The sequence below is a fragment of the Meles meles genome, chromosome 2, assembly GCF_922984935.1.
Source record: "Meles meles chromosome 2, mMelMel3.1 paternal haplotype, whole genome shotgun sequence".
Lineage (NCBI taxonomy): Eukaryota > Metazoa > Chordata > Mammalia > Carnivora > Mustelidae > Meles > Meles meles.
In genome coordinates, this window is record NC_060067.1 from 97,169,556 (window position 1) to 97,187,834 (window position 18,279).

General features: G+C 38.8%; 1 protein-coding gene, 1 long non-coding RNA gene and 2 pseudogenes across 2 annotated transcripts in view; 3 read left to right on the plus strand and 1 right to left on the minus strand.

Annotated features, from left to right (window-relative positions):
- Nucleotides 1-5,306, minus strand: part of LOC123937614 — a 33,985-nt gene extending 28,679 nt beyond the window's left edge. Inside the window, exon 1 of the long non-coding RNA XR_006817501.1 lies at nucleotides 5,180-5,306. This is a non-coding gene — a long non-coding RNA (uncharacterized LOC123937614). The remainder of the gene's footprint in view (nucleotides 1-5,179) is intronic.
- Nucleotides 2,725-3,049, plus strand: LOC123937613 (annotated as a pseudogene).
- A 645-nt stretch (nucleotides 5,307-5,951) lies between the features above and the next one.
- Nucleotides 5,952-18,279, plus strand: part of ARSJ (arylsulfatase family member J) — a 94,606-nt gene continuing 82,278 nt past the window's right edge. The window contains exon 1 of the mRNA XM_045998584.1: nucleotides 5,952-6,369. Coding sequence (XP_045854540.1) covers nucleotides 5,972-6,369 — 398 coding nt within the window. The 5' untranslated portion in view covers nucleotides 5,952-5,971. The remainder of the gene's footprint in view (nucleotides 6,370-18,279) is intronic.
- LOC123932504 lies at nucleotides 7,222-12,294 on the plus strand (annotated as a pseudogene).

Below are 18,279 nucleotides of genomic sequence, written 5' to 3' on the forward strand. Positions count from 1 at the left end.
TTGATATGCTACACGGCTATGCAAATAATAAAGAATTTTACTTAAAATTTAAGCAGTAAGAACAGATCTTAAAATTGTGGAAATTACCAGGTTTCCCCGCTGTAAAAATTCTGTTTAAAAGTCTGCTTTCGCACATTTGCTGAATGAAAGATCTTGTCTTTGACAGTTCAGATTTTCTGAGTTTCTAATGTCAAAAACCTTGTTACTTTTGGATAGCTATGTTTATACACGGTTGAAATTTTAGTGCTGCTCACATTATTCAAGTTGTTACAGCTTATTTCAACAGAGACTTCCCAAGAAAGAGAAGTGATCTTTACTTAACAATTACTGAATCAGTTACTTAACCACCCTAATCAGAGAGCTCTTGTTTCTTGAGACAGTGGCTCAAAGCAGCCTTCATTCTGGCGTCTAATGAAGAGTTAATAAAGATGAATAGGGAGTTGATTATATAGAATGCATATTGAAATGGCCATATTAGGACAAACGTTTCTTTTAGACTGTGCATGAATTTAAACTTGGTGACTATTCCTTCATTTTTAAGTACTTACTGTGTTTATAAACCCAAACAAGCAGCAACTGAGTTTTAAATCTTTTTAATAGTCTATAAATCTCTGGAGTGACTATTTTCACAATTTTTTAAGCCTACATTTAAACATTAGCTGTATCTTTCAAGCATCTAATTACATGTTTAGTTGAAAATAAGTGTCTATAGAAGAAAGGGAAATAGGGTAGCAGGCATGCTCTCTTACTAAGCAAAATAACAACAACGATTTATCTAGGTGTAACTAGAACAACTACTTATCAATAGTAAACTAGGCATTTCCGCCCATGCATACTGGGGGCTATGGGAAATTCCTTTATGGTAAAGATTAACATGGATGTTTCAAAGAAATTTGTGCAACTATCCATTTTAGTGTTTTTCTATGATTTTTTTTAACTTCTCTATTTACTGATAGGCTTTTCATACGCACTCCTGAATTCCACCCTGGCATCCACGACCCATGGTCTGTCCCCTAAAGAGCCCCAGGCCACACTGTGTTGTCTTACTCTGATATCCCTCCCTGATGGTGACCTTTCTGACAATACCTTCTATTATTTCTTTTCTTTTTCCATCCTCCAGTCAAAGAAGGTCCTTTACTGGGTCCCTGATTCCTTTCCCACTTGTTTTTCTCTTAAGTGATTAATTACTTCTTTCTAAACTTTTAACAAATGCCCTTCTCGCAGAAGATGATGTAGTCATAACATAGTTCTTTAACTTAAGGAGTATATTGCTGTAGAAATTTCACACTGTGGCAGTTGTGTGATTCTAGCCTTTGTTCCTTCAAATCACTCCCTAAAAATGTCCTGGGATATCTTTTCCTATGTTTTTATCATGTCTTGCCCTAACCAAAAAAACTTGGATAAACTCAGTGCTCTTAGGGTAAAATTCAACCCTTCAAATTTTTTGGACTGAAGCCCTTATATGTTGCCTCTATGTCTATAAATCTAGACCAGAAAGGACCTTAATATGACTTACTTAAGTACTTTCTCATATTACGTCCTTCTCAAAGGACCTCATCACCCTAATGCCCACAAATCAAGTTCCAGTCCTTTATACCTTTTCAAATCTTCTCAATATCTGGTGTGATCTGAACTTCCTAACATCATATACCATACTACCCCAGTCAAAATGTGTCTCAGGCAGTTGGTCTTCCTTTCCTTTTATCTGAAATGTCCTTCCTTTAACTTCCTCTCTTCTTTCCCAAATTTTGATTGTCCTTTAAGGCATAGCTATAGTCCCATCTCCTGATTAAGCCTCACCTGAATAATAGTCTGCACTAATTTCATCTCGAGGCAATTCTATTTCCTCTCTCTCTCTCTTTACTGAATCAAATAGTATCTTTAACTTTTGTAATGTCATCCCATGACTGTGTAATGTGACTATATCTAGGCTAAAATAAACCTATGGTGTTTCTTCTGTAAGTGAAGCTGATTCCTGCACACCAAAAATGATGACTCTCAAGTCAGTAAAAAACAGCTAAGTTATAGAGTGTCTTTAATCTGGGATTTCATGAGGACGCTAAAACTACTGCTTAGAGTGCATGAAACCCAATCTTATTATGAGAAATGTGAAGTTTATGTGCTTATAATACCAGTGTATGTACAGTAAAGGATAGGGCACTCAACAGCCTCTGATTTCATTTTCAAGGTATTCCTTGTGGATGTGGGAATAACTATTATCTATTTCCCACTTTGGCTAGGGCATCCAACCAATGGATTTTTCCTTTGACTCACATGTCATTTGGCCTGCTATAGCATGACTATTCTTGTTTCTTGGCTCTTACTGCTAATTGTAAATAGTTCTTAGTCTCCCTTAATATTCGTACTATTTACTCCAGAAATGACATTTTTAGGGCCAAAATTCTGCCCTTCTATCCTCAATGTGGAGAGCATGCATGCCTTGTGTGAAGATTAGAATTCTCTAACTCTGGCAGCTGTGTTCTGTGCTATGTGGCTAGAAAATATCTTACTGTCCACTTGTGGGAAGATTATTTTTTGAAAAACATGGGTTTTGAAGACAGATTTGCAAGTCTAAGTTTCCTGTAAAAGGGGATAACAGCTTTTCCTCAGCGCCAATAAGCTGCTCTGTTCTGCAGAAGCTAAGGCCAGGGAGGGGTGAGGCCCTCATTTCATCCTGTGATTAGCACCTTGCCTGGTAGCATCCATTCAGCATTCACCTGCACCATGGCCTCCATCTGGGAGCTCATCTGCTTCTATTCAACCCTCATCCTGCACAACGATGAGGTGAGGATCACAGAGGATACAAGCAGCGGGTGTAAATGTTGAACCTTCCTGGCTGGGCTTGTGTGCAAAGGCTATGGCCAATGTGAGCATCCGGAGCCTTATCTGCAAAGTAGGGCCTGATGGACCTGTCCCAGCAGCTGGTGCAGCACCAGCAGAAGGTCCTGCTCCTTCCACCACTGCTGCCCCAGCTTAGAAGAAAGTAGAAGCAAAGAAAGAAGAATCAGAGGAGTCTGACAGTGACATGAGCTTTGGTCTTTTTGACTAAACTTCTTCTGTAAAAAGCTAAACTGTTAAAAAAGAAAGAGGGGTGGATACGGAACAAAATAACATTTCCCTCAGTTTAAAGGTTACTTCCCTGCACCACCTTACCCACTAACCACACCCAGTCTAAGTCAGATTTCTTTGTTTTAAAATTTCTCTTAAATTTGTTCCTTTGCTTCAGAATACTGCAGAATAGTAGGTAACATTTGGAGTTTGGGGATGATTCATTGATCAGCTTATCTCTTCCCATCAGTTGTAAGTTCCACAAGAGCAGACGCTGTGCCTGATATAGTTAACCATTACTTTCCCAGCTACTTGCATTGGCCCAGCTCCTCAGATATTTGTTGAATGGAAAATATGTCATAGAATTGGTAGAGAAAGAAAAGCAATAAAGTATGTAAAGCACTGTATAAACACTATAAAGCATATGTATGTATATATGTGTGTGTATATATGGTATATAATCAGTATATAGAACACTATGGTTATCATATGGTAAGTCATAAATGTTAACATTATTATTATTATCTACTCTTACTTGAAATCTGAACTGAAAAGTGCCCTCTTTCTTGCAGAGCAACATGGAGACTTCTTGTGCTATGTCATTGACTAACCCCAACTAAAAGCAGTCAATCCATCCGAATGCCTGTTGACACTCAAGAACCTTGTTAGGCCTACAAAGCTAGGAGCCTTACCTCAGTGCTTTCTAATCTCCCAATATTCAGTTCAGTCGTTACATATTTGGTGATTTACCTTTACAGAATTGTTAAGATCATATTTCCAAATAGGACTTCTAACACAGCTTATCTCACCACAGACTAATCAGAATGGCCTCACAGAAGAAAATAAACTGGTAGAAGCCTACACACATTAGCAAAATTACCTATATGGAGCCCGTGGCAAGTTTCACAGGTGCTAAGTTTCCATTTTACAAAGGTTTTGCCTAGAAACTAAATAGGAACTTAAGCAACAAAAAGTAATTAAAAACAAATGGCTAAGTGAAACGTATGCTTAGGCAATTGGGAGAATCTGGCTTTTTATGTACCAGCCCATAGTAGGTGTTCAATAAATAACTTGAACAAATTTTGGAAAAGAAAAACATGTCTCAATGGCTCTTGGCATTGATTGCCTCCTCTATAAGTACCACAAATCCCTTTCCTGACGGAGAAGGGCTTTAAAAACCTGTGATTCTAGTAAAAGCAGGCATATCTTCCTAGTCAGGACAAGCTTTTAAAATACTTTCGCTCCACATAGTTTAAAAAAAAAAAAAAAAAAGTGATGAAGTTCCTGGAACTATTAGATGGGAAATGGTTTCTTTACTGCAGGAGTGCAGACTGAGCTCTCAGTTCCTGAGGGTGAAATGTGTAACTCCTCCTCGCCCCACATTCTTGGCTGGAGATGCCCTGTGGGTAAGTTTGGGGAGCGGTAAGAGTAAAGGGTAAATTTCAGTATCTTCAGGTAGGGAGAACCTCTTGAGGAAGTCAGACTGTCAAGGCCAGCAAAAGGGAAAGGAAATTCAATATAAAAACTTGTAGTCGCGACTGTTTAAAAAAAAAAAAAAAACAAACGGGGGGGGGGATAGGCGGGGATAAAGGAGTAGGAAAAATGGAGGGGGGGTGGAGGGGACTAGAAAAGGAAAACTAGAAGAGGAAGAAAGTATGCCACGCAGTTTGTTGTTTCTCCTGCTCTTCTCTCGCACTCCCTCCAGAAGCTAGAAAAAGTTTGCAAGCGCAGCATTCGGGATGGGCGAGAGAGCTCTTCATTTATGGACCCACGAAAAGAAGCGCCCGCTTCACCCCAGCGGATCCGCGCCGCCAAGGTCTGCCCCTTGTCCGGATGATGGAAGGCAGCCGGCGAAACCCAGAGAGGAGTTAGCCCTGGCGGACCCCCCCGGATCCCGCAGGGGCCGAGCAGAGGCTCTCTCCGTCCCGCAAAGCCTCCCCTCCCTCCTCCTCCCGGAAAGGAAAAAGGAAAGACCTAACCTCTACACCAACCTTACCCCTCCCCCTCTTCCTGGAGGAGCTAAAGCAGAAAGTACCGTTCCGTGTTCCGTGATTCACTGGACAGAAAAGAGGGAGGAGGCGGCCAAGAACGCCTGGTGCCAGAATTAAGTAAGTTGGCTGACAAAACGCACCCATCCTTCCGCGCCTCGGCCGGGTGCACCAACTCCGCGGAGACCTGGTGGGCTCGGCGTGGAACGGCCACCGGGGCTGGGACCCCGATTCGCTCCCCCACGCGCTCCAGCGGCCCGCAGGACTCGGTGCCCGACGTTCCTGAAGAAAAGGGGTGGTGAGCCGCGGAAAGAAATCAGGAAACTGGGCCCCCCCACCCTCACTTCGCCGCCTAGTGTCGGGGAGATTGGCAAACGCTCCGGAGAGGACCGGGAGAAATTGCCCTGGAAAAGTGGAGAAAGTGGTCAGGAAGTCAGTCCCCTACAGGCAGCTGTTTATCTGCGAGAGCCAGAGCGAGGCGTGGCGGCTCAACTTCCAGGGCTTTCCAGGTGAGGGGACGCCGGACGGCGGGTCCCAGCGACCCGCGCGCGCCCGCGAGAGCCTCGCCCCGCAACGTCCAGGGCGCTCTGGCAGGGAAAGCCCCCATAGAAGGTGACTCTCAACGCCTTACTAGACTTTTTCTCCCGACAGCTTTTGGGTGGAAGTATTAACTTTGTGTGGAAGCTGCTCGGGGAGCGGGGAGGAGGAGAAAGTGAAATTTGGAGAAGAGCGACTCCTTGTTTTTCCGACGCCGCACCACTTGTAGAAGGTTGACGTTGCTGGATGTAGTGACAGCTGAGAGGGGCGCAGGACTTCTTCCCAGGTGGAGACGGTCCACCGCCTGCTCGGTCTACCCCTCCCGCGTGCATGTGGGCGGCGGCGGCGGCACGCGGTACGTGGTTCTGCGAGTGGAGTCTCAGCCGGGACCCAAGTGAATGGCCCCCAGGGGCTGTGCGGGGCCTCCGCCTCCCCCGCCTTCTCGAGCCTGGGTCTGGCCGGGAAGGATGCTAGCCATGGGGGCGCTGGCAGCCTTCTGGGTGCTCAGCCTCCTGACCTACGGTTACCTATCCTGGGGCCAGGGCTTGGAGGAGGAGGAGGAAGCGACCTTTCGAGCTCAGTCTGGAGAGAGACCGGAGCCCAGTACGACGGCCACCTCCCAACCCCATCTCATTTTCATCCTAGCGGATGATCAGGGATTTAGAGATGTGGGTTACCACGGCTCGGAGATCAAGACTCCCACTCTTGACAAGCTCGCTGCCGAAGGAGTTAAACTGGAGAACTACTATGTCCAGCCTATTTGCACACCGTCCAGGAGTCAGTTTATTACTGGAAAGTAAGTATTACCACTTCGTATATTTATTCCTTGGAGAAATCTTAGGTATTTAATTAAGACCGAGCTCCTAATTTTAAGGAGTAACAGAAAAAAATATGGCAAACGAGTGAATGAATGAAATGTGGTATTGAGTTACGGTGAGTATTAAATTGGATACCTTGTTAATGATCTCGAACGTCTCCTCTCTAGTCTAGGCTCATTTTCTTACTCTCAGAGCCTGCTGGGAAGTGCCCTCCAAGTTTTTAAATGAGGTTAGTACTTGTAGAGTCTCACCTTCCAACCACATGTCTCCAGAAGGGGTCTCCTTTTCCCAATCTATTTTGTTTTTTGAGCATGCTCAGATTTGTTTCAGGCGTCGCAACAGAATTCACCTTCGCCATTACTGATAAGAAAGACAGATGAAAAATGTTCTGCAACTCAGTTTGTTCTTAAATCTAGAATTGAATACTCAAACCTGTATGTTCTCATGGACATAAAAGAGGTCAAGGAAACAGATGGAAAGCAATGTAAAATCAGTGTACAAATGACTGTTCGGGTCTTTGATAGGTAACTTTCTCTAACTGGATCAATAAAGAGGGCCATGTGCAATTACCAAGGTGATTCTCATAATGCAAGGGAATTCAATGATGAATGTTCAGCAGGAGTCAAATTGCACCTGAAGTTTTCTACTGCTCCTCACATGTCTGAGAATTTTCTGGTTAACTCTAAGAAAAATCACATTATTTGGATGCATAAGTAAAGCATTTTTAATTTGTTGCTTTGCTAAATCACTAAACCTTCTGTTTAAGACAGTCACTCATTTTCAAAGTTTATTCTATCCTATTAGAAGATAGGTTACTGTTACTGATTTGGATGTCCAAAGTCAGCCTGTGCAACAGAGATAGACTAGGAGGTCTGGAGGTCAAGCCATCACTGGACAGTGGTAGAAGAGAAGCCTTAGTGGTTCAATATATGTGTCCTGCAATTTCAGTGTCAGGGAATCCTGCTTCACGGAAGTTGTTCTTGGAATTGGATCCTCTCAAAGTAGCCAGTATCCATTGGAAAAAAAAAAGATTATTTTGTAAAAATCTCTGTCTTGCAGAGACTTTTGCTTATAGCATGATTTCCACTGCTGAGCAAACTGTTAGAATGTAGCATCACTGCCAGGAAAAAAAAAAAAAAAAAGGAAAAAAATCCCATCCTTTCCTTTCCTGAGAATGAGAGATTTAAAAAAGTCTCACTGTACTTCAGAGTCATTTTAAAGGTTATTTGTAGCATCAGAAAGTCAAGGGTGTTTGATATTTATAAAGGAGCAGATTTTTGGCTGGAAAATAAGACCATCTGGTGGCCTGCAGGTCAAGTTCTTCATGTCTAATCCCAACCACTCTTACATTTGGCTTATGATATAAATGTGTCATAAAAGCTCACTAAATCTCTTCAACTAATTTAGAGAATTTAGATTTACTGAGATAGCTGATAGTAGTTGAAAACATGTACATGAATTATGTGAATTTTATCTTTCACAATAGAGCATAGGCTATAAGGCTTTTCACCAAGTAAGAACATTTAGTTCCTAAACATTATCTTGCCCTGATAAAATATCTGGTTTTATCTTTCAGTCTTTATGTTTACTTAATGACATGAAACAGAAACGAAGTTAGAATAATTCCTAACTCTTTTCTCTTTTTTTAATTAAAGATAATATACAATGTTTCACTTATTTTAGGCATACAACATATTGATTCAACAACTCTACATATTATGCTATGCTCACCAGAGTGTAGCTAATTTTTCTTTTGTCAAAGGTTGACTCTCTTGTTTTTTCAATGCAATCAAACATCTAATGAAAAGATTTATTCTCCTATTAAAATTTTCTATTCAGTGTGACAAATTGCGTAACTGTTCTATAGACGAGAAGTTTAAATAGATACTGTACTTGATTTAAATTTTTGTTTGATTTAAACAGTTGAAGACATTTTCATTTGCAGTTCTCCTTTTAGACTGGAAGCTTCCTTAAAATGAACACAAATATAAGAAAAGTAGTGACAGAAGCCTAGTTATGGGCCTAATATTAATAGTGCAGAACTCAGGGATTATGGCCATTTGTCCTCTCCATGAGCACATGTGTATACTCTCTGGATATTCTAAAGTAAATCAAAACAAAAATGAAGAGCAATAAAAACCTAACTGTCCTGAATTATTTTAAATGAAATATTTTAATATTTATTTTTACATGGGTTATGTGCAATATGAGAGGATTCAAATCTTTTATAAAGAAAGTTAAGATGATTAAAACTGAGGCTACTTTCAATACTATTAACAAATCAAGCCTTCTTTTATGTTTTGCTGAAGTTCAAAATGTAAAAATCTATTCCCCTATACTGCATAAATGTGCAGCAAATTCCAGATTGCTTTAATAATTTATATCATACCCATCTGGTAATATTAAATATCAGTTAGACTGTCCGTAAGCATTTCCTGTGTACAGACAGATCCCTGTATTGGAGCTCTTAAGTAAGAAGTAAACCTTAATCTCTGGATAGTGGTCTTCAAATTTAAATCTATGAAAAGAATCACTCAAAAGGCTAGTTAAAATGCAGATTCACAGGCCGAACTAGCAATTTGGCTTCAGTAGGTCTGGGGTTGAGCCCAGAAATCAGTAGTGATTTAGCAAACACTTCAGGTTATTCTGATGTTAACAATATCAATAAAAACTAAGGGTGTAATTATTAAGTGCTAACATCCATTGTCCCAGGGTAATGCATTTTTGTCTCATTTAATCTTTATAACACCCCATGAGATAGTCGCTATTGTTATGTTCATTTTTTTATAGTTATGCCAAAAAAATTTCAAGAAACGTAGTAATGCAGGGGCTCTGTATATGGGACTTCCTGAAACAGCACTGTATGTGTTCAAAGTTGGCCTGGTGATAAAAAAAAGTTCAATTGAGAAAGTGCTGTCTATGTTTGATTTATTTCAAAGTAATTTTCTCATCTTTTGTTTTGTTTTTCACAGTTTTACAAATAAAGACATGGATAAATGACATCTTTCTTCTTTTTTTAAAGATTTTATTTATTAATGTAAGAGAGAGAAAGCACAAGAAGGGAGGAGGGATATAGGGAGAGGGAGAAGCAGGTTTCCTGCAGAGCAGGGAGCCTGATGAGGGGCTTATTCCCAGGACACTGAGATCATGACCTGAACCGAAGGCAGATGCTTAACCAACTGAGCCACCCAAGCACCCCATGACATCATTTCTTATTAAAAGAATATAAAGAAGACTTCAGAAAGAGAATTAAAAGTTTTGCAAAATTTAGAGGTACCTGAGTGGCTCATTCCATTAAGTGTCTGACTCTTGATTTTGGCTCTGTGCAGAGTCTGCTTGAGGATTTTGTCTCTCCCTCTGCCTCTCCCCACCTCTGCTGTGTGCATGCGCTCTCTCTCTCTCTTTCAAATAAATGACTAAATCTTTTTTTTTTTTAAGATTTTTTTACTTATTTATTCGTCAGAGAGAAAGAGGGAGAGAGCGTGCGAGTGAGCACAGGCAGACAGAGTGGTAGGCAGAGGTAAAGGGAGAAGCAGGCTCCCTGCCAAGCAAGGAGCCTGATGTGGGACTCAATTCCAGGATGCTGGGATCATGACCTGAGCCAAAGGCAGCCGCTTAACCAACTGAGCCACCCAGGCGTCCCAATAAATGACTAAATCTTAAAAAAAGAAAAGTTCTGCAAAATTTAGACATGCATTTTATGGAGACTTTAGGAAAACTTGACAACCTGAACTAAATTTATCTTTGGCAATAATTTTGTTTTTTTACTATTTTGTTGTTAATTTTTCTACTTGAAGTACCATGATGATGATTTTCATAAATGCAAAGGTAACTCAAATGTGTATTTGTAATAAGATATTTGATAAATTCATTTTGTGTTAGAAAAAACTCCTTCTTCTTGCCAAGGGTACTCATTCTCCTGACTTCTAACACCTCAGGTCAATTTTTGCCTTGTGTTTGAACTGTATCTTAATGGAATTATAGAAAATGTACTCTTTCATGTCTGCCTTCTTTCAACATTACGTTAGTAAAACTTTTCCATGTTGTTGCCTATGGATGTAATTAATTCATTCATCCTCATTACTGAACAGTGTTCTTTTGTATAAATATATGACAATTTATTCATCCATTCTACTGTTGACAGACATTAAGATAGTTTCAGTGTTAGGCACTATAAATAGTGCTGCCATGAATGTATTTGTATATGTTTGTTGATGAACATACGTATATGTTCTTTTTTGATATCTATCAAGAACTTGGATTACTGGGTTATGTGTGTATTCCTTTTCTGTGGATAGTTTCGCAAAGTGTTTCCAGCAGTTTACACTCTTACCAGTTCACACTCCTAGCAGTGTATGGAGAGTTCTAGTTATTTCATATCTTTGTCAACATTTGATATTGTCTTTTTCAATTTAGTCTTTCTTTTTGTCACACACTCGTATACCATTATGGCTTAAATTTGCATTTCTCAGGTGAGTAATGAAGTTGGACATCTTTTTATACTTTTATGGACTTTAACCCCTTTTAAGAAGTATCGTTCTAAGTCTTTGTCTATTTTCTCTTTAGGTGATTGTTCTTTCTTATTGATTTGTGATAGTTATTTATATATTCTGTTTCTTTGTCAGATATTTGTACTGCAGATGTCTTCACCAACTCCATGGCTTACTTTTTCACTCTTAATAGTGTTTTTGATGAACAGAAGGTTTTAATTTTAATGTAGCCTAATTAAGACTCTTTTTCTTTTTATATCCTATTTAAGGTATCTTTGACTAAATCAAGATCTTTTTTTTTCTAAAAGTTTTATTGTTTTATTTTTATATTTAGATCTATAATTCATCTGAAATTAATTTTCTGTTGTGGTATAAGTCAGGGTTCCAGACTATTTTTTCCCACGTGTATCTCCATTTGACCCACACTATTTATTAAAAAAGCCATACTTTCTCTACTACACTGCAGTGTCACTTTTTCATAAATCAGAAAAATGTAGATATCTGGGTCTATATCTGGACTCTATTCTGTTCTATTAGTTTCTTTGTCTATCCTTGTGCAATACTACATTCTTAACTCTTATAGCTTTATAATACTGTATCTGGAATGTAAGTTCTCTGACTTGTTCTCCTTTAAAATTTCCTTAGCTCTTCTTTAACAGTTCATTCATTTTAATATGGGAGAAGAGAGAATATGAATGTACAAATGCAAATAGGTTGGGAGATTTGGTTTTGGAATATGGAGTAGTTCTTTTCTCAATTATTCTACTCTCTAAGTGAAATAACAAATGAGGTCATTAGCTGAGAATAAAGATCTGGAAGTTTAAAGACAGAAATAGAAAATATTCTTCTAAGAGAATGAGAAAGTGAATTAAGTAGAGAAATGCTGTACAAATACAGAGCAGTCAACTGAGCCCACTTGAGATTTGTGGTCATAAATTTAAACAGAGATCGGTCATCATTTGTTTGTTTTTCCTATGCCATGGCCCGGTGCTGATGTGCAGAAGAAGTGCCATTAAAAAGGTAGACTTAGGAGCAACAGCGACACAAGATGGCAGCCACCACGGGCTCGGACAATTTATGAAAACCGAATATACAGCCTTAAAATAGAATGTGGACCTAAATACCCAGAAGCACCCCCCCTTTGTAAGATTTGTAACAAAAATTAATATGAATGGAATTAATAGTTCTAATGGAGTGGTGGACCCAAGAGCCATATCAGTGCTAGCAAAATAGCAGAATTCATATAGCATCAAAGTTGTCCTGCAAGAGCTCCGGCGCCTAATGATGTCTAAAGAAAACATGAAACTCCCTCAGCCGCCTGAAGGACAGTGTTACAGCAATTAATCAAAAAGAGAAACCACAGCCCCCCCCCATTTGATTTAAGCAGTCATTTTCCACAGTAGTACATTTTCTAGATACATCTTGTAGACCTCAAAGTACCGGAAAGGAAGCTCCCATTCAAAGGCAATTTATCTTAAGATACTGTAAATGATACTGATTTTTTTGTCCATTTGAAATATATAAGTTGTGCTATAACAAAAAAAAAAAAGGTAGACTTAAGGGGCATCTGGGTGGCTCAGTGGGTTAAGCCTCTTCCTTTGACTCAGGTCATGATCTCAGGGTCCTGGGATGGAGCCATGCATCTGGCTCTCTGCTCAGCAGGGAGCCTGCTTCTCCCCAACCCCTGCCTGTCTACTTGTGATCTCGATCTCTCTCTCTCTCTGTCAAATAAATAAATAAAATTTAAAAAGGTAGATTTAACTAGATTTGGGGCTTTGGAAGATAGTGGGATCATGGACTCTAAATTGGCAAGGAAAAGAGGAAGACAATAAGAGGTTAATGTTCTCTAAGAAACCACCAGGGTCAATGTATTGACTGTCTTTCTGGGGTTGAAGTGAGGATATTGTAATAAACTTGGAAAGCTAGATAGATATTGGCAGTTGGAGAAATTTGAGCTTGGGATCAAAATCGTGTGAGTAGTACAGTTTTGGGAAAAGTCAGGGGCATGGATGCTAAGATGAGGTGGAAGAAAACGTCTTCAGACATGAGGAAGGCACAGTTTTAGAAGGGCAAGCTATTGGATAGATCACTTCAGCAGATACTGAAATCATTAACAACAATGAGAGAAGCAACATTCAAGAGGATGGTGAACCAGGTGCTGGAATCATTTATGAGTGGGAGGTAAGGAACAGGGCCTGGAACTGGGTAGGTGAAGGAGTCAAATAGGAAAGATAGTCTATGATCTGTTGCCCTGCTTTTCAAAGGAGTTGAGCTTTTAAATGAAGACAAGAGCCAAAATTGTCTGAAAGTGCCAGTGAGGAACTAGGAGGACATTCATCTCTGCTTCAGGCTCTGTGATAATTGGGGTATAGGTAAAAGAACAGCCCCAAGTTGAGAGGATGTCAGGGATACCCAGCAATCAACTAAAGCAAGAAGGTGGACAGAAAGTCCAGAAAAGAAGGGAGGTCATAGTAAATTTTGCTAATGTCAGACTTTCAGTAACAGAAGGCTTCTTGGCAAAAGTTAGGGAGTTAGCAGTGGAGAGGGATTGGTTGAATCAGAGTAGAGATGTGCAGATATATATAGAGATTAGAACCTGTGTGAAAGACAATACATTGGGAAGACTAGAGTTAGAGTGAAAACAAATGGTGCCGAAGGGCATGGTAGGATTTTCTCTACACGATCTCCTAGGAAATGCTGTGTTCAGTTTTACTTTTAGTCTCATTCTGGAGATTGAATGAGCTCCTGACCCTTCATCAGCAACTACTGCAGCCATACTGTATATAGTCAGGCACACAGTCAGGAGCTCTGGGGGCCTCATCTGGTCCAGGAAAATAGGATCCATGTAGTAGGCCTCCTCTATAGACTGCAATGGACTGTACTGGCAGGGAAACTTGTCTCTTGGGAGTTTACAGAGTATTGTTTCTAGTGAGATTATCAGTCAACAATTATGCTAGTGTTGAAAATCCTGAAAAAGTAATTGAATTCTTTCAGCCACTCTCACAGGAGAAAGAGTCACAGAAGCTAAGGAGAGTAGGGTTTGGTGATTCCATTTTGTAGGCATGCGGGTGCACAGACCCATTTCCCCTCTGCTTCTATTGTAAACATAACATCAAGAGTCATGCATGCTTTCTCTTTCATCCGTTTCTTTTATCCAAAGCCTAGTTTTAAGTAATGTTCCACATACTGAGAATACACAATAAATATCAGTTGCTAAGAGTTTGCTTATTACATTTGTAAATATTTAGTTAATGCATAAACATCTAGAGAAATGTTTATGGTTAGAAGTTTAGAAGAAACAGACTTTTTCTTCCAAGCCTCACTTTGGCTTTGGAAAATGACTGTAACAACAAAAAAGAGGGTAGCTTTAAAGCCTCACATATCCATTTCAAAAAGAACAGCTCAATAGAGAAGACCATTCAATAAATAGCTGCCTCTTCCTGTTTGACCTCATAGGTTTTTCTGACAGTAGAATCATGGTCAAGTAAGCTATTGGCACACTTGTGTGATCAAAGTCCCTAATTTTAAATGAGTCTCTTAAAAAAGGTTCCCTCTGAAATGAATCTCTATTCAGGTAATCCTGGGTGAGTTTCCTGAGTGGTTGTTCTGAAAGGTGGACATTTATCGAGGTGTGGAGGGTTGAGAACATTTTGTTTCATCCAAATGACCTCTCCCAGAGATCAAAGGTGGGAGAAGCAAAAGACTTAGAGCCCCTGATTCTAATATGAGCTCAGTATGAAAGCCTCTTTTATTTCAAAGTTTGATTTCATTCAGATTTTTTCCTACAGCAATATTCCGGAATTAATTTCACTACAATATTTTTCTGTATTTTACTTTGATATAATTAGAGAGTGTTGCAATGTTCTTTTATCATTCTAGATAGTAAATATTCCCAGTAGTGTTATCTCATTGAGACATTCATTCCCCTGTGTGCTCTGTTGCAAAAAAAGACTTTTTCCTCTGATCATTTACTCCCTCTCTCTTCTGATTCACTCAGCATATTTGCTTTATTCCACCATGACTGTCATTACATCACCAGCCTCAGCAAACACCCTCCCTGGGTTGCTCTGACAACCACAGAATTGGACCAGAAATTAATTTTTACTGACCACCTTATTGTACCAGTCACTTTTCAAATATCCTGTCATTTGATCTTCACACCCACCCTGAAAGTAAACTAGTTTTATTATTTTGGAAAAATAGTTCTGAAATATTTACAGATGTCTTCCTTTCATGGATGATATATGAAAGTTATAGAGAAATTATATAAGTTGATCACAGTCACACAGCTTCTAAACAACAGAGCCTGTATTTGAACCTAAACTTGGGTATCTTCAACAAGACTCTTGCTGTTTTCATAACCTCATTCTGCCTGATCTGAAAATTGTAAGCATATTAGTCTAGTCTTTAAAACAGTTTTTAACCTTATTTTCCTCTCTCAAGCTTCACACTCCCCTCCAGCAAAAAAGATGATTCACTGTTTCTTGAGCATGTTCCATACTTCACTTTCTTCCTTCTTTTGCAAATACTGTTTCCACTCCTTGGAATTCATGCCCTATCTCTCTTTGCCCAAATGCCAGCCACTCAGACTCACCTAAAATACTACCTTTCCTGTATAGCTTTCCATGATTCCTTAGCCAGAAATAATTTATTCCAGTGATGATCTTTCAGAATCCTTTCTATGACTGTCTTATTACACATGATTTCCACCTCATTCAAAGCTGTCACTGGACCTCATACCTCTGGTTTATAATCTCCATAAATCTCACAGTGCTTTGTACTAATAGGCACTAAGTATATGTGTGAAGAATGAGTGAATGAATGAATGAATGAATAGATGGATAAATGATTATTTCCCTTTGGCAGGCAATGTGATAGAGCAGAAATAGCATAGAATTTATAGTGAGGAGATCTGAATTACAGTGCTGATTCAATGAACAAATTCCTGACTGACCTTGAACAAGTAGTTTAATCTCTCTAGTATTCCATGATTTCACCTGTAAAAAAAAGGAATAATGTTATTATTTATATTGCCAACCTTAAATTGATCAATTGAGTTAATATATGAAAACAGTGTGAAAACTTTTAAGTATGATATAGCTTTTAAGTAAAAATTATTTTAAATTTAGAGCTACAGCTCTGAATTTTTAAGCATATGCAAACTTTAAAGGAATAGTTTGGTTTTTTAAAAAAGTTTTCTGTGATACAATCATATCTCTTTTTCAATTTCAGTCCATCAGTGCAAAGAGTTCAAATTAAATCTCGTATGTTTTAATTTCTATACAGAAGTTTTTTTTTCGCATGATATTCTTAGTTCTGAGATGTTCAGGAAGATAATTAGGGGCATATATTTTTTCAATTTCTGCACTTGAAGATGGTGTGTGTTGTTTTCATCATGCTTGGCAGAATCTGATGGAACCTTGCTAAGCTTGTGACAACTGAAAGCAGATGCATATTTAAACAATGACATTAAGAGTACAACACTAAATGAGAAGAAATGGAAATAGGGTAATGGAAAGGCTGGTGATTAATTACTTCAAATTCCTTCAATCAAAAACAACTTTAAAATTTTACTGAATATCATTAACATATATCATTTGGCTTTGAATGCCAGTTCACCCCAGGGTCTACAGCTCAGAGGGTCCTCAATAAGTTGTTTTGAATTAAGACATTGCTCTTGGCTTCATGGGAAATGAAATATTATATGCTCTGTGACCACTATTTCAGTCACCTTCTAAATGACTATATTCCCTGCAGCATCTGCCTTTAATATTAGGACCTGGGTAAAATTCAACACGGTCAAAATCACACCACTCTCCTGGTTAAAATCTTTTAGAAACTGCCATTACCTATAGGCTAAAGCCTTATTCCTAAGATTTCTATATAAGGACCTTCAAAATATAGCTTCTGATAAAATTCTGGTACAATCTCCCAACACATTCCCATTTATACCTTCTCTGGATTATCATTGCCAAGGTACTTGTACTTTCCCACAAGACTATGTCTCCCAACCCCCATTTTTTCATCTTAGCGGATTTCCCTTTGATAGAATATCCTTCATTCTCCAATTTGTTGCATCCCTCTAGATCCTCTACTACTTTCCCTCTTCTCCAATCCTTCTATGGTCATTTTCTTACCCTACTCCAGGCAGAATCAAGTGCATTCTTCTCTTTTCCTACAGCCTATCCTCTTTATATCTTTATAATATTTGTAATTATTTATGCACCTATTTCTTTCCAATTCTAAAATGCACAACAATACATTAAACTGTAAACGTCTGTCTTTTTAAAGATTTTATTTATTTATTTGTTTGTTTATTTATTTATTTAAGTGGGGAGGGGGAAAGGGAGAGAGAGAGGCAGAGACTCTCAAGCAGACTCTGCACTGAGCATGGAGCCCACTGTGGGGCTCGATCTCACCACCCTGAGATCACAACCTGTGAGGTGAAACCTAGAGTCAGATGCTTAACCAACTGAGCCATCAAGGTGCCCCTGAACTGTAAACTTCTTACAACATAGTCTATTAAACACACACACACACACACACACACAAAAAAATTCCTACTGATTAAAAGGAAGGATTCTGTAAGACACCAGCCAGTAACTTAAGCTATATATGCCTCATTTTCTCATGGGAAAATGACTATGATAATTACAGTACCTATGTAAAAGGGTTTATTGTGAGGATTAAGTGGTATTCTGTACATAGAACATAGAGAATAGAAACCTATCACATACAAATAAATTTATTTATTTATTTATTTATATAAATCTTAATCATCTTGACTATTATCTTCATGCTGGACAACTTTAAGCTATCCCACAAATACTGACTGTTGATAAACAGACTCTCAATAAATATTTATTCAATAATTTTACTGAATCACCATTGCTGATCAACTGAGATTTGATACTGTATTCATAGAGTTATGTAGACACAAATATTCAGATTGGTAAGAACTTTAAGCAATTGTTCAACTATAATTTTAACTTTATCATGTTCAGAGAAAGCAACCATGTTACGTGGAAGTTATTTGAGGAACAGTGTGCTATCTGGGAAGGACAGTAGGCATAGGATGGAAGACCTGGGTCTAAACACCAGTTCCCTCTTACAGTGAAACCTTAGATAGGTTACCTCATACCTGGTGAGTCTCATCAAATGAGAGGGATAGGAGCTAACAGACCAGTACTTTCTGGTTTGGTTATCCTATTGAATAAATCCATGTTGGTGAAAATGTATAGAGTATTGCTTGACATATAATAGATAGTAAATACATTCTGGTTTTAGGTATAACTAAATTCTACAGGGCATTTATTTTGAACAGAAAAGGAAAAATCTTTCCAAAGTTTCAAGTACTCTTTTAAATTTTTTTTCCAAATTGGGGATGTGTAGAGCCTT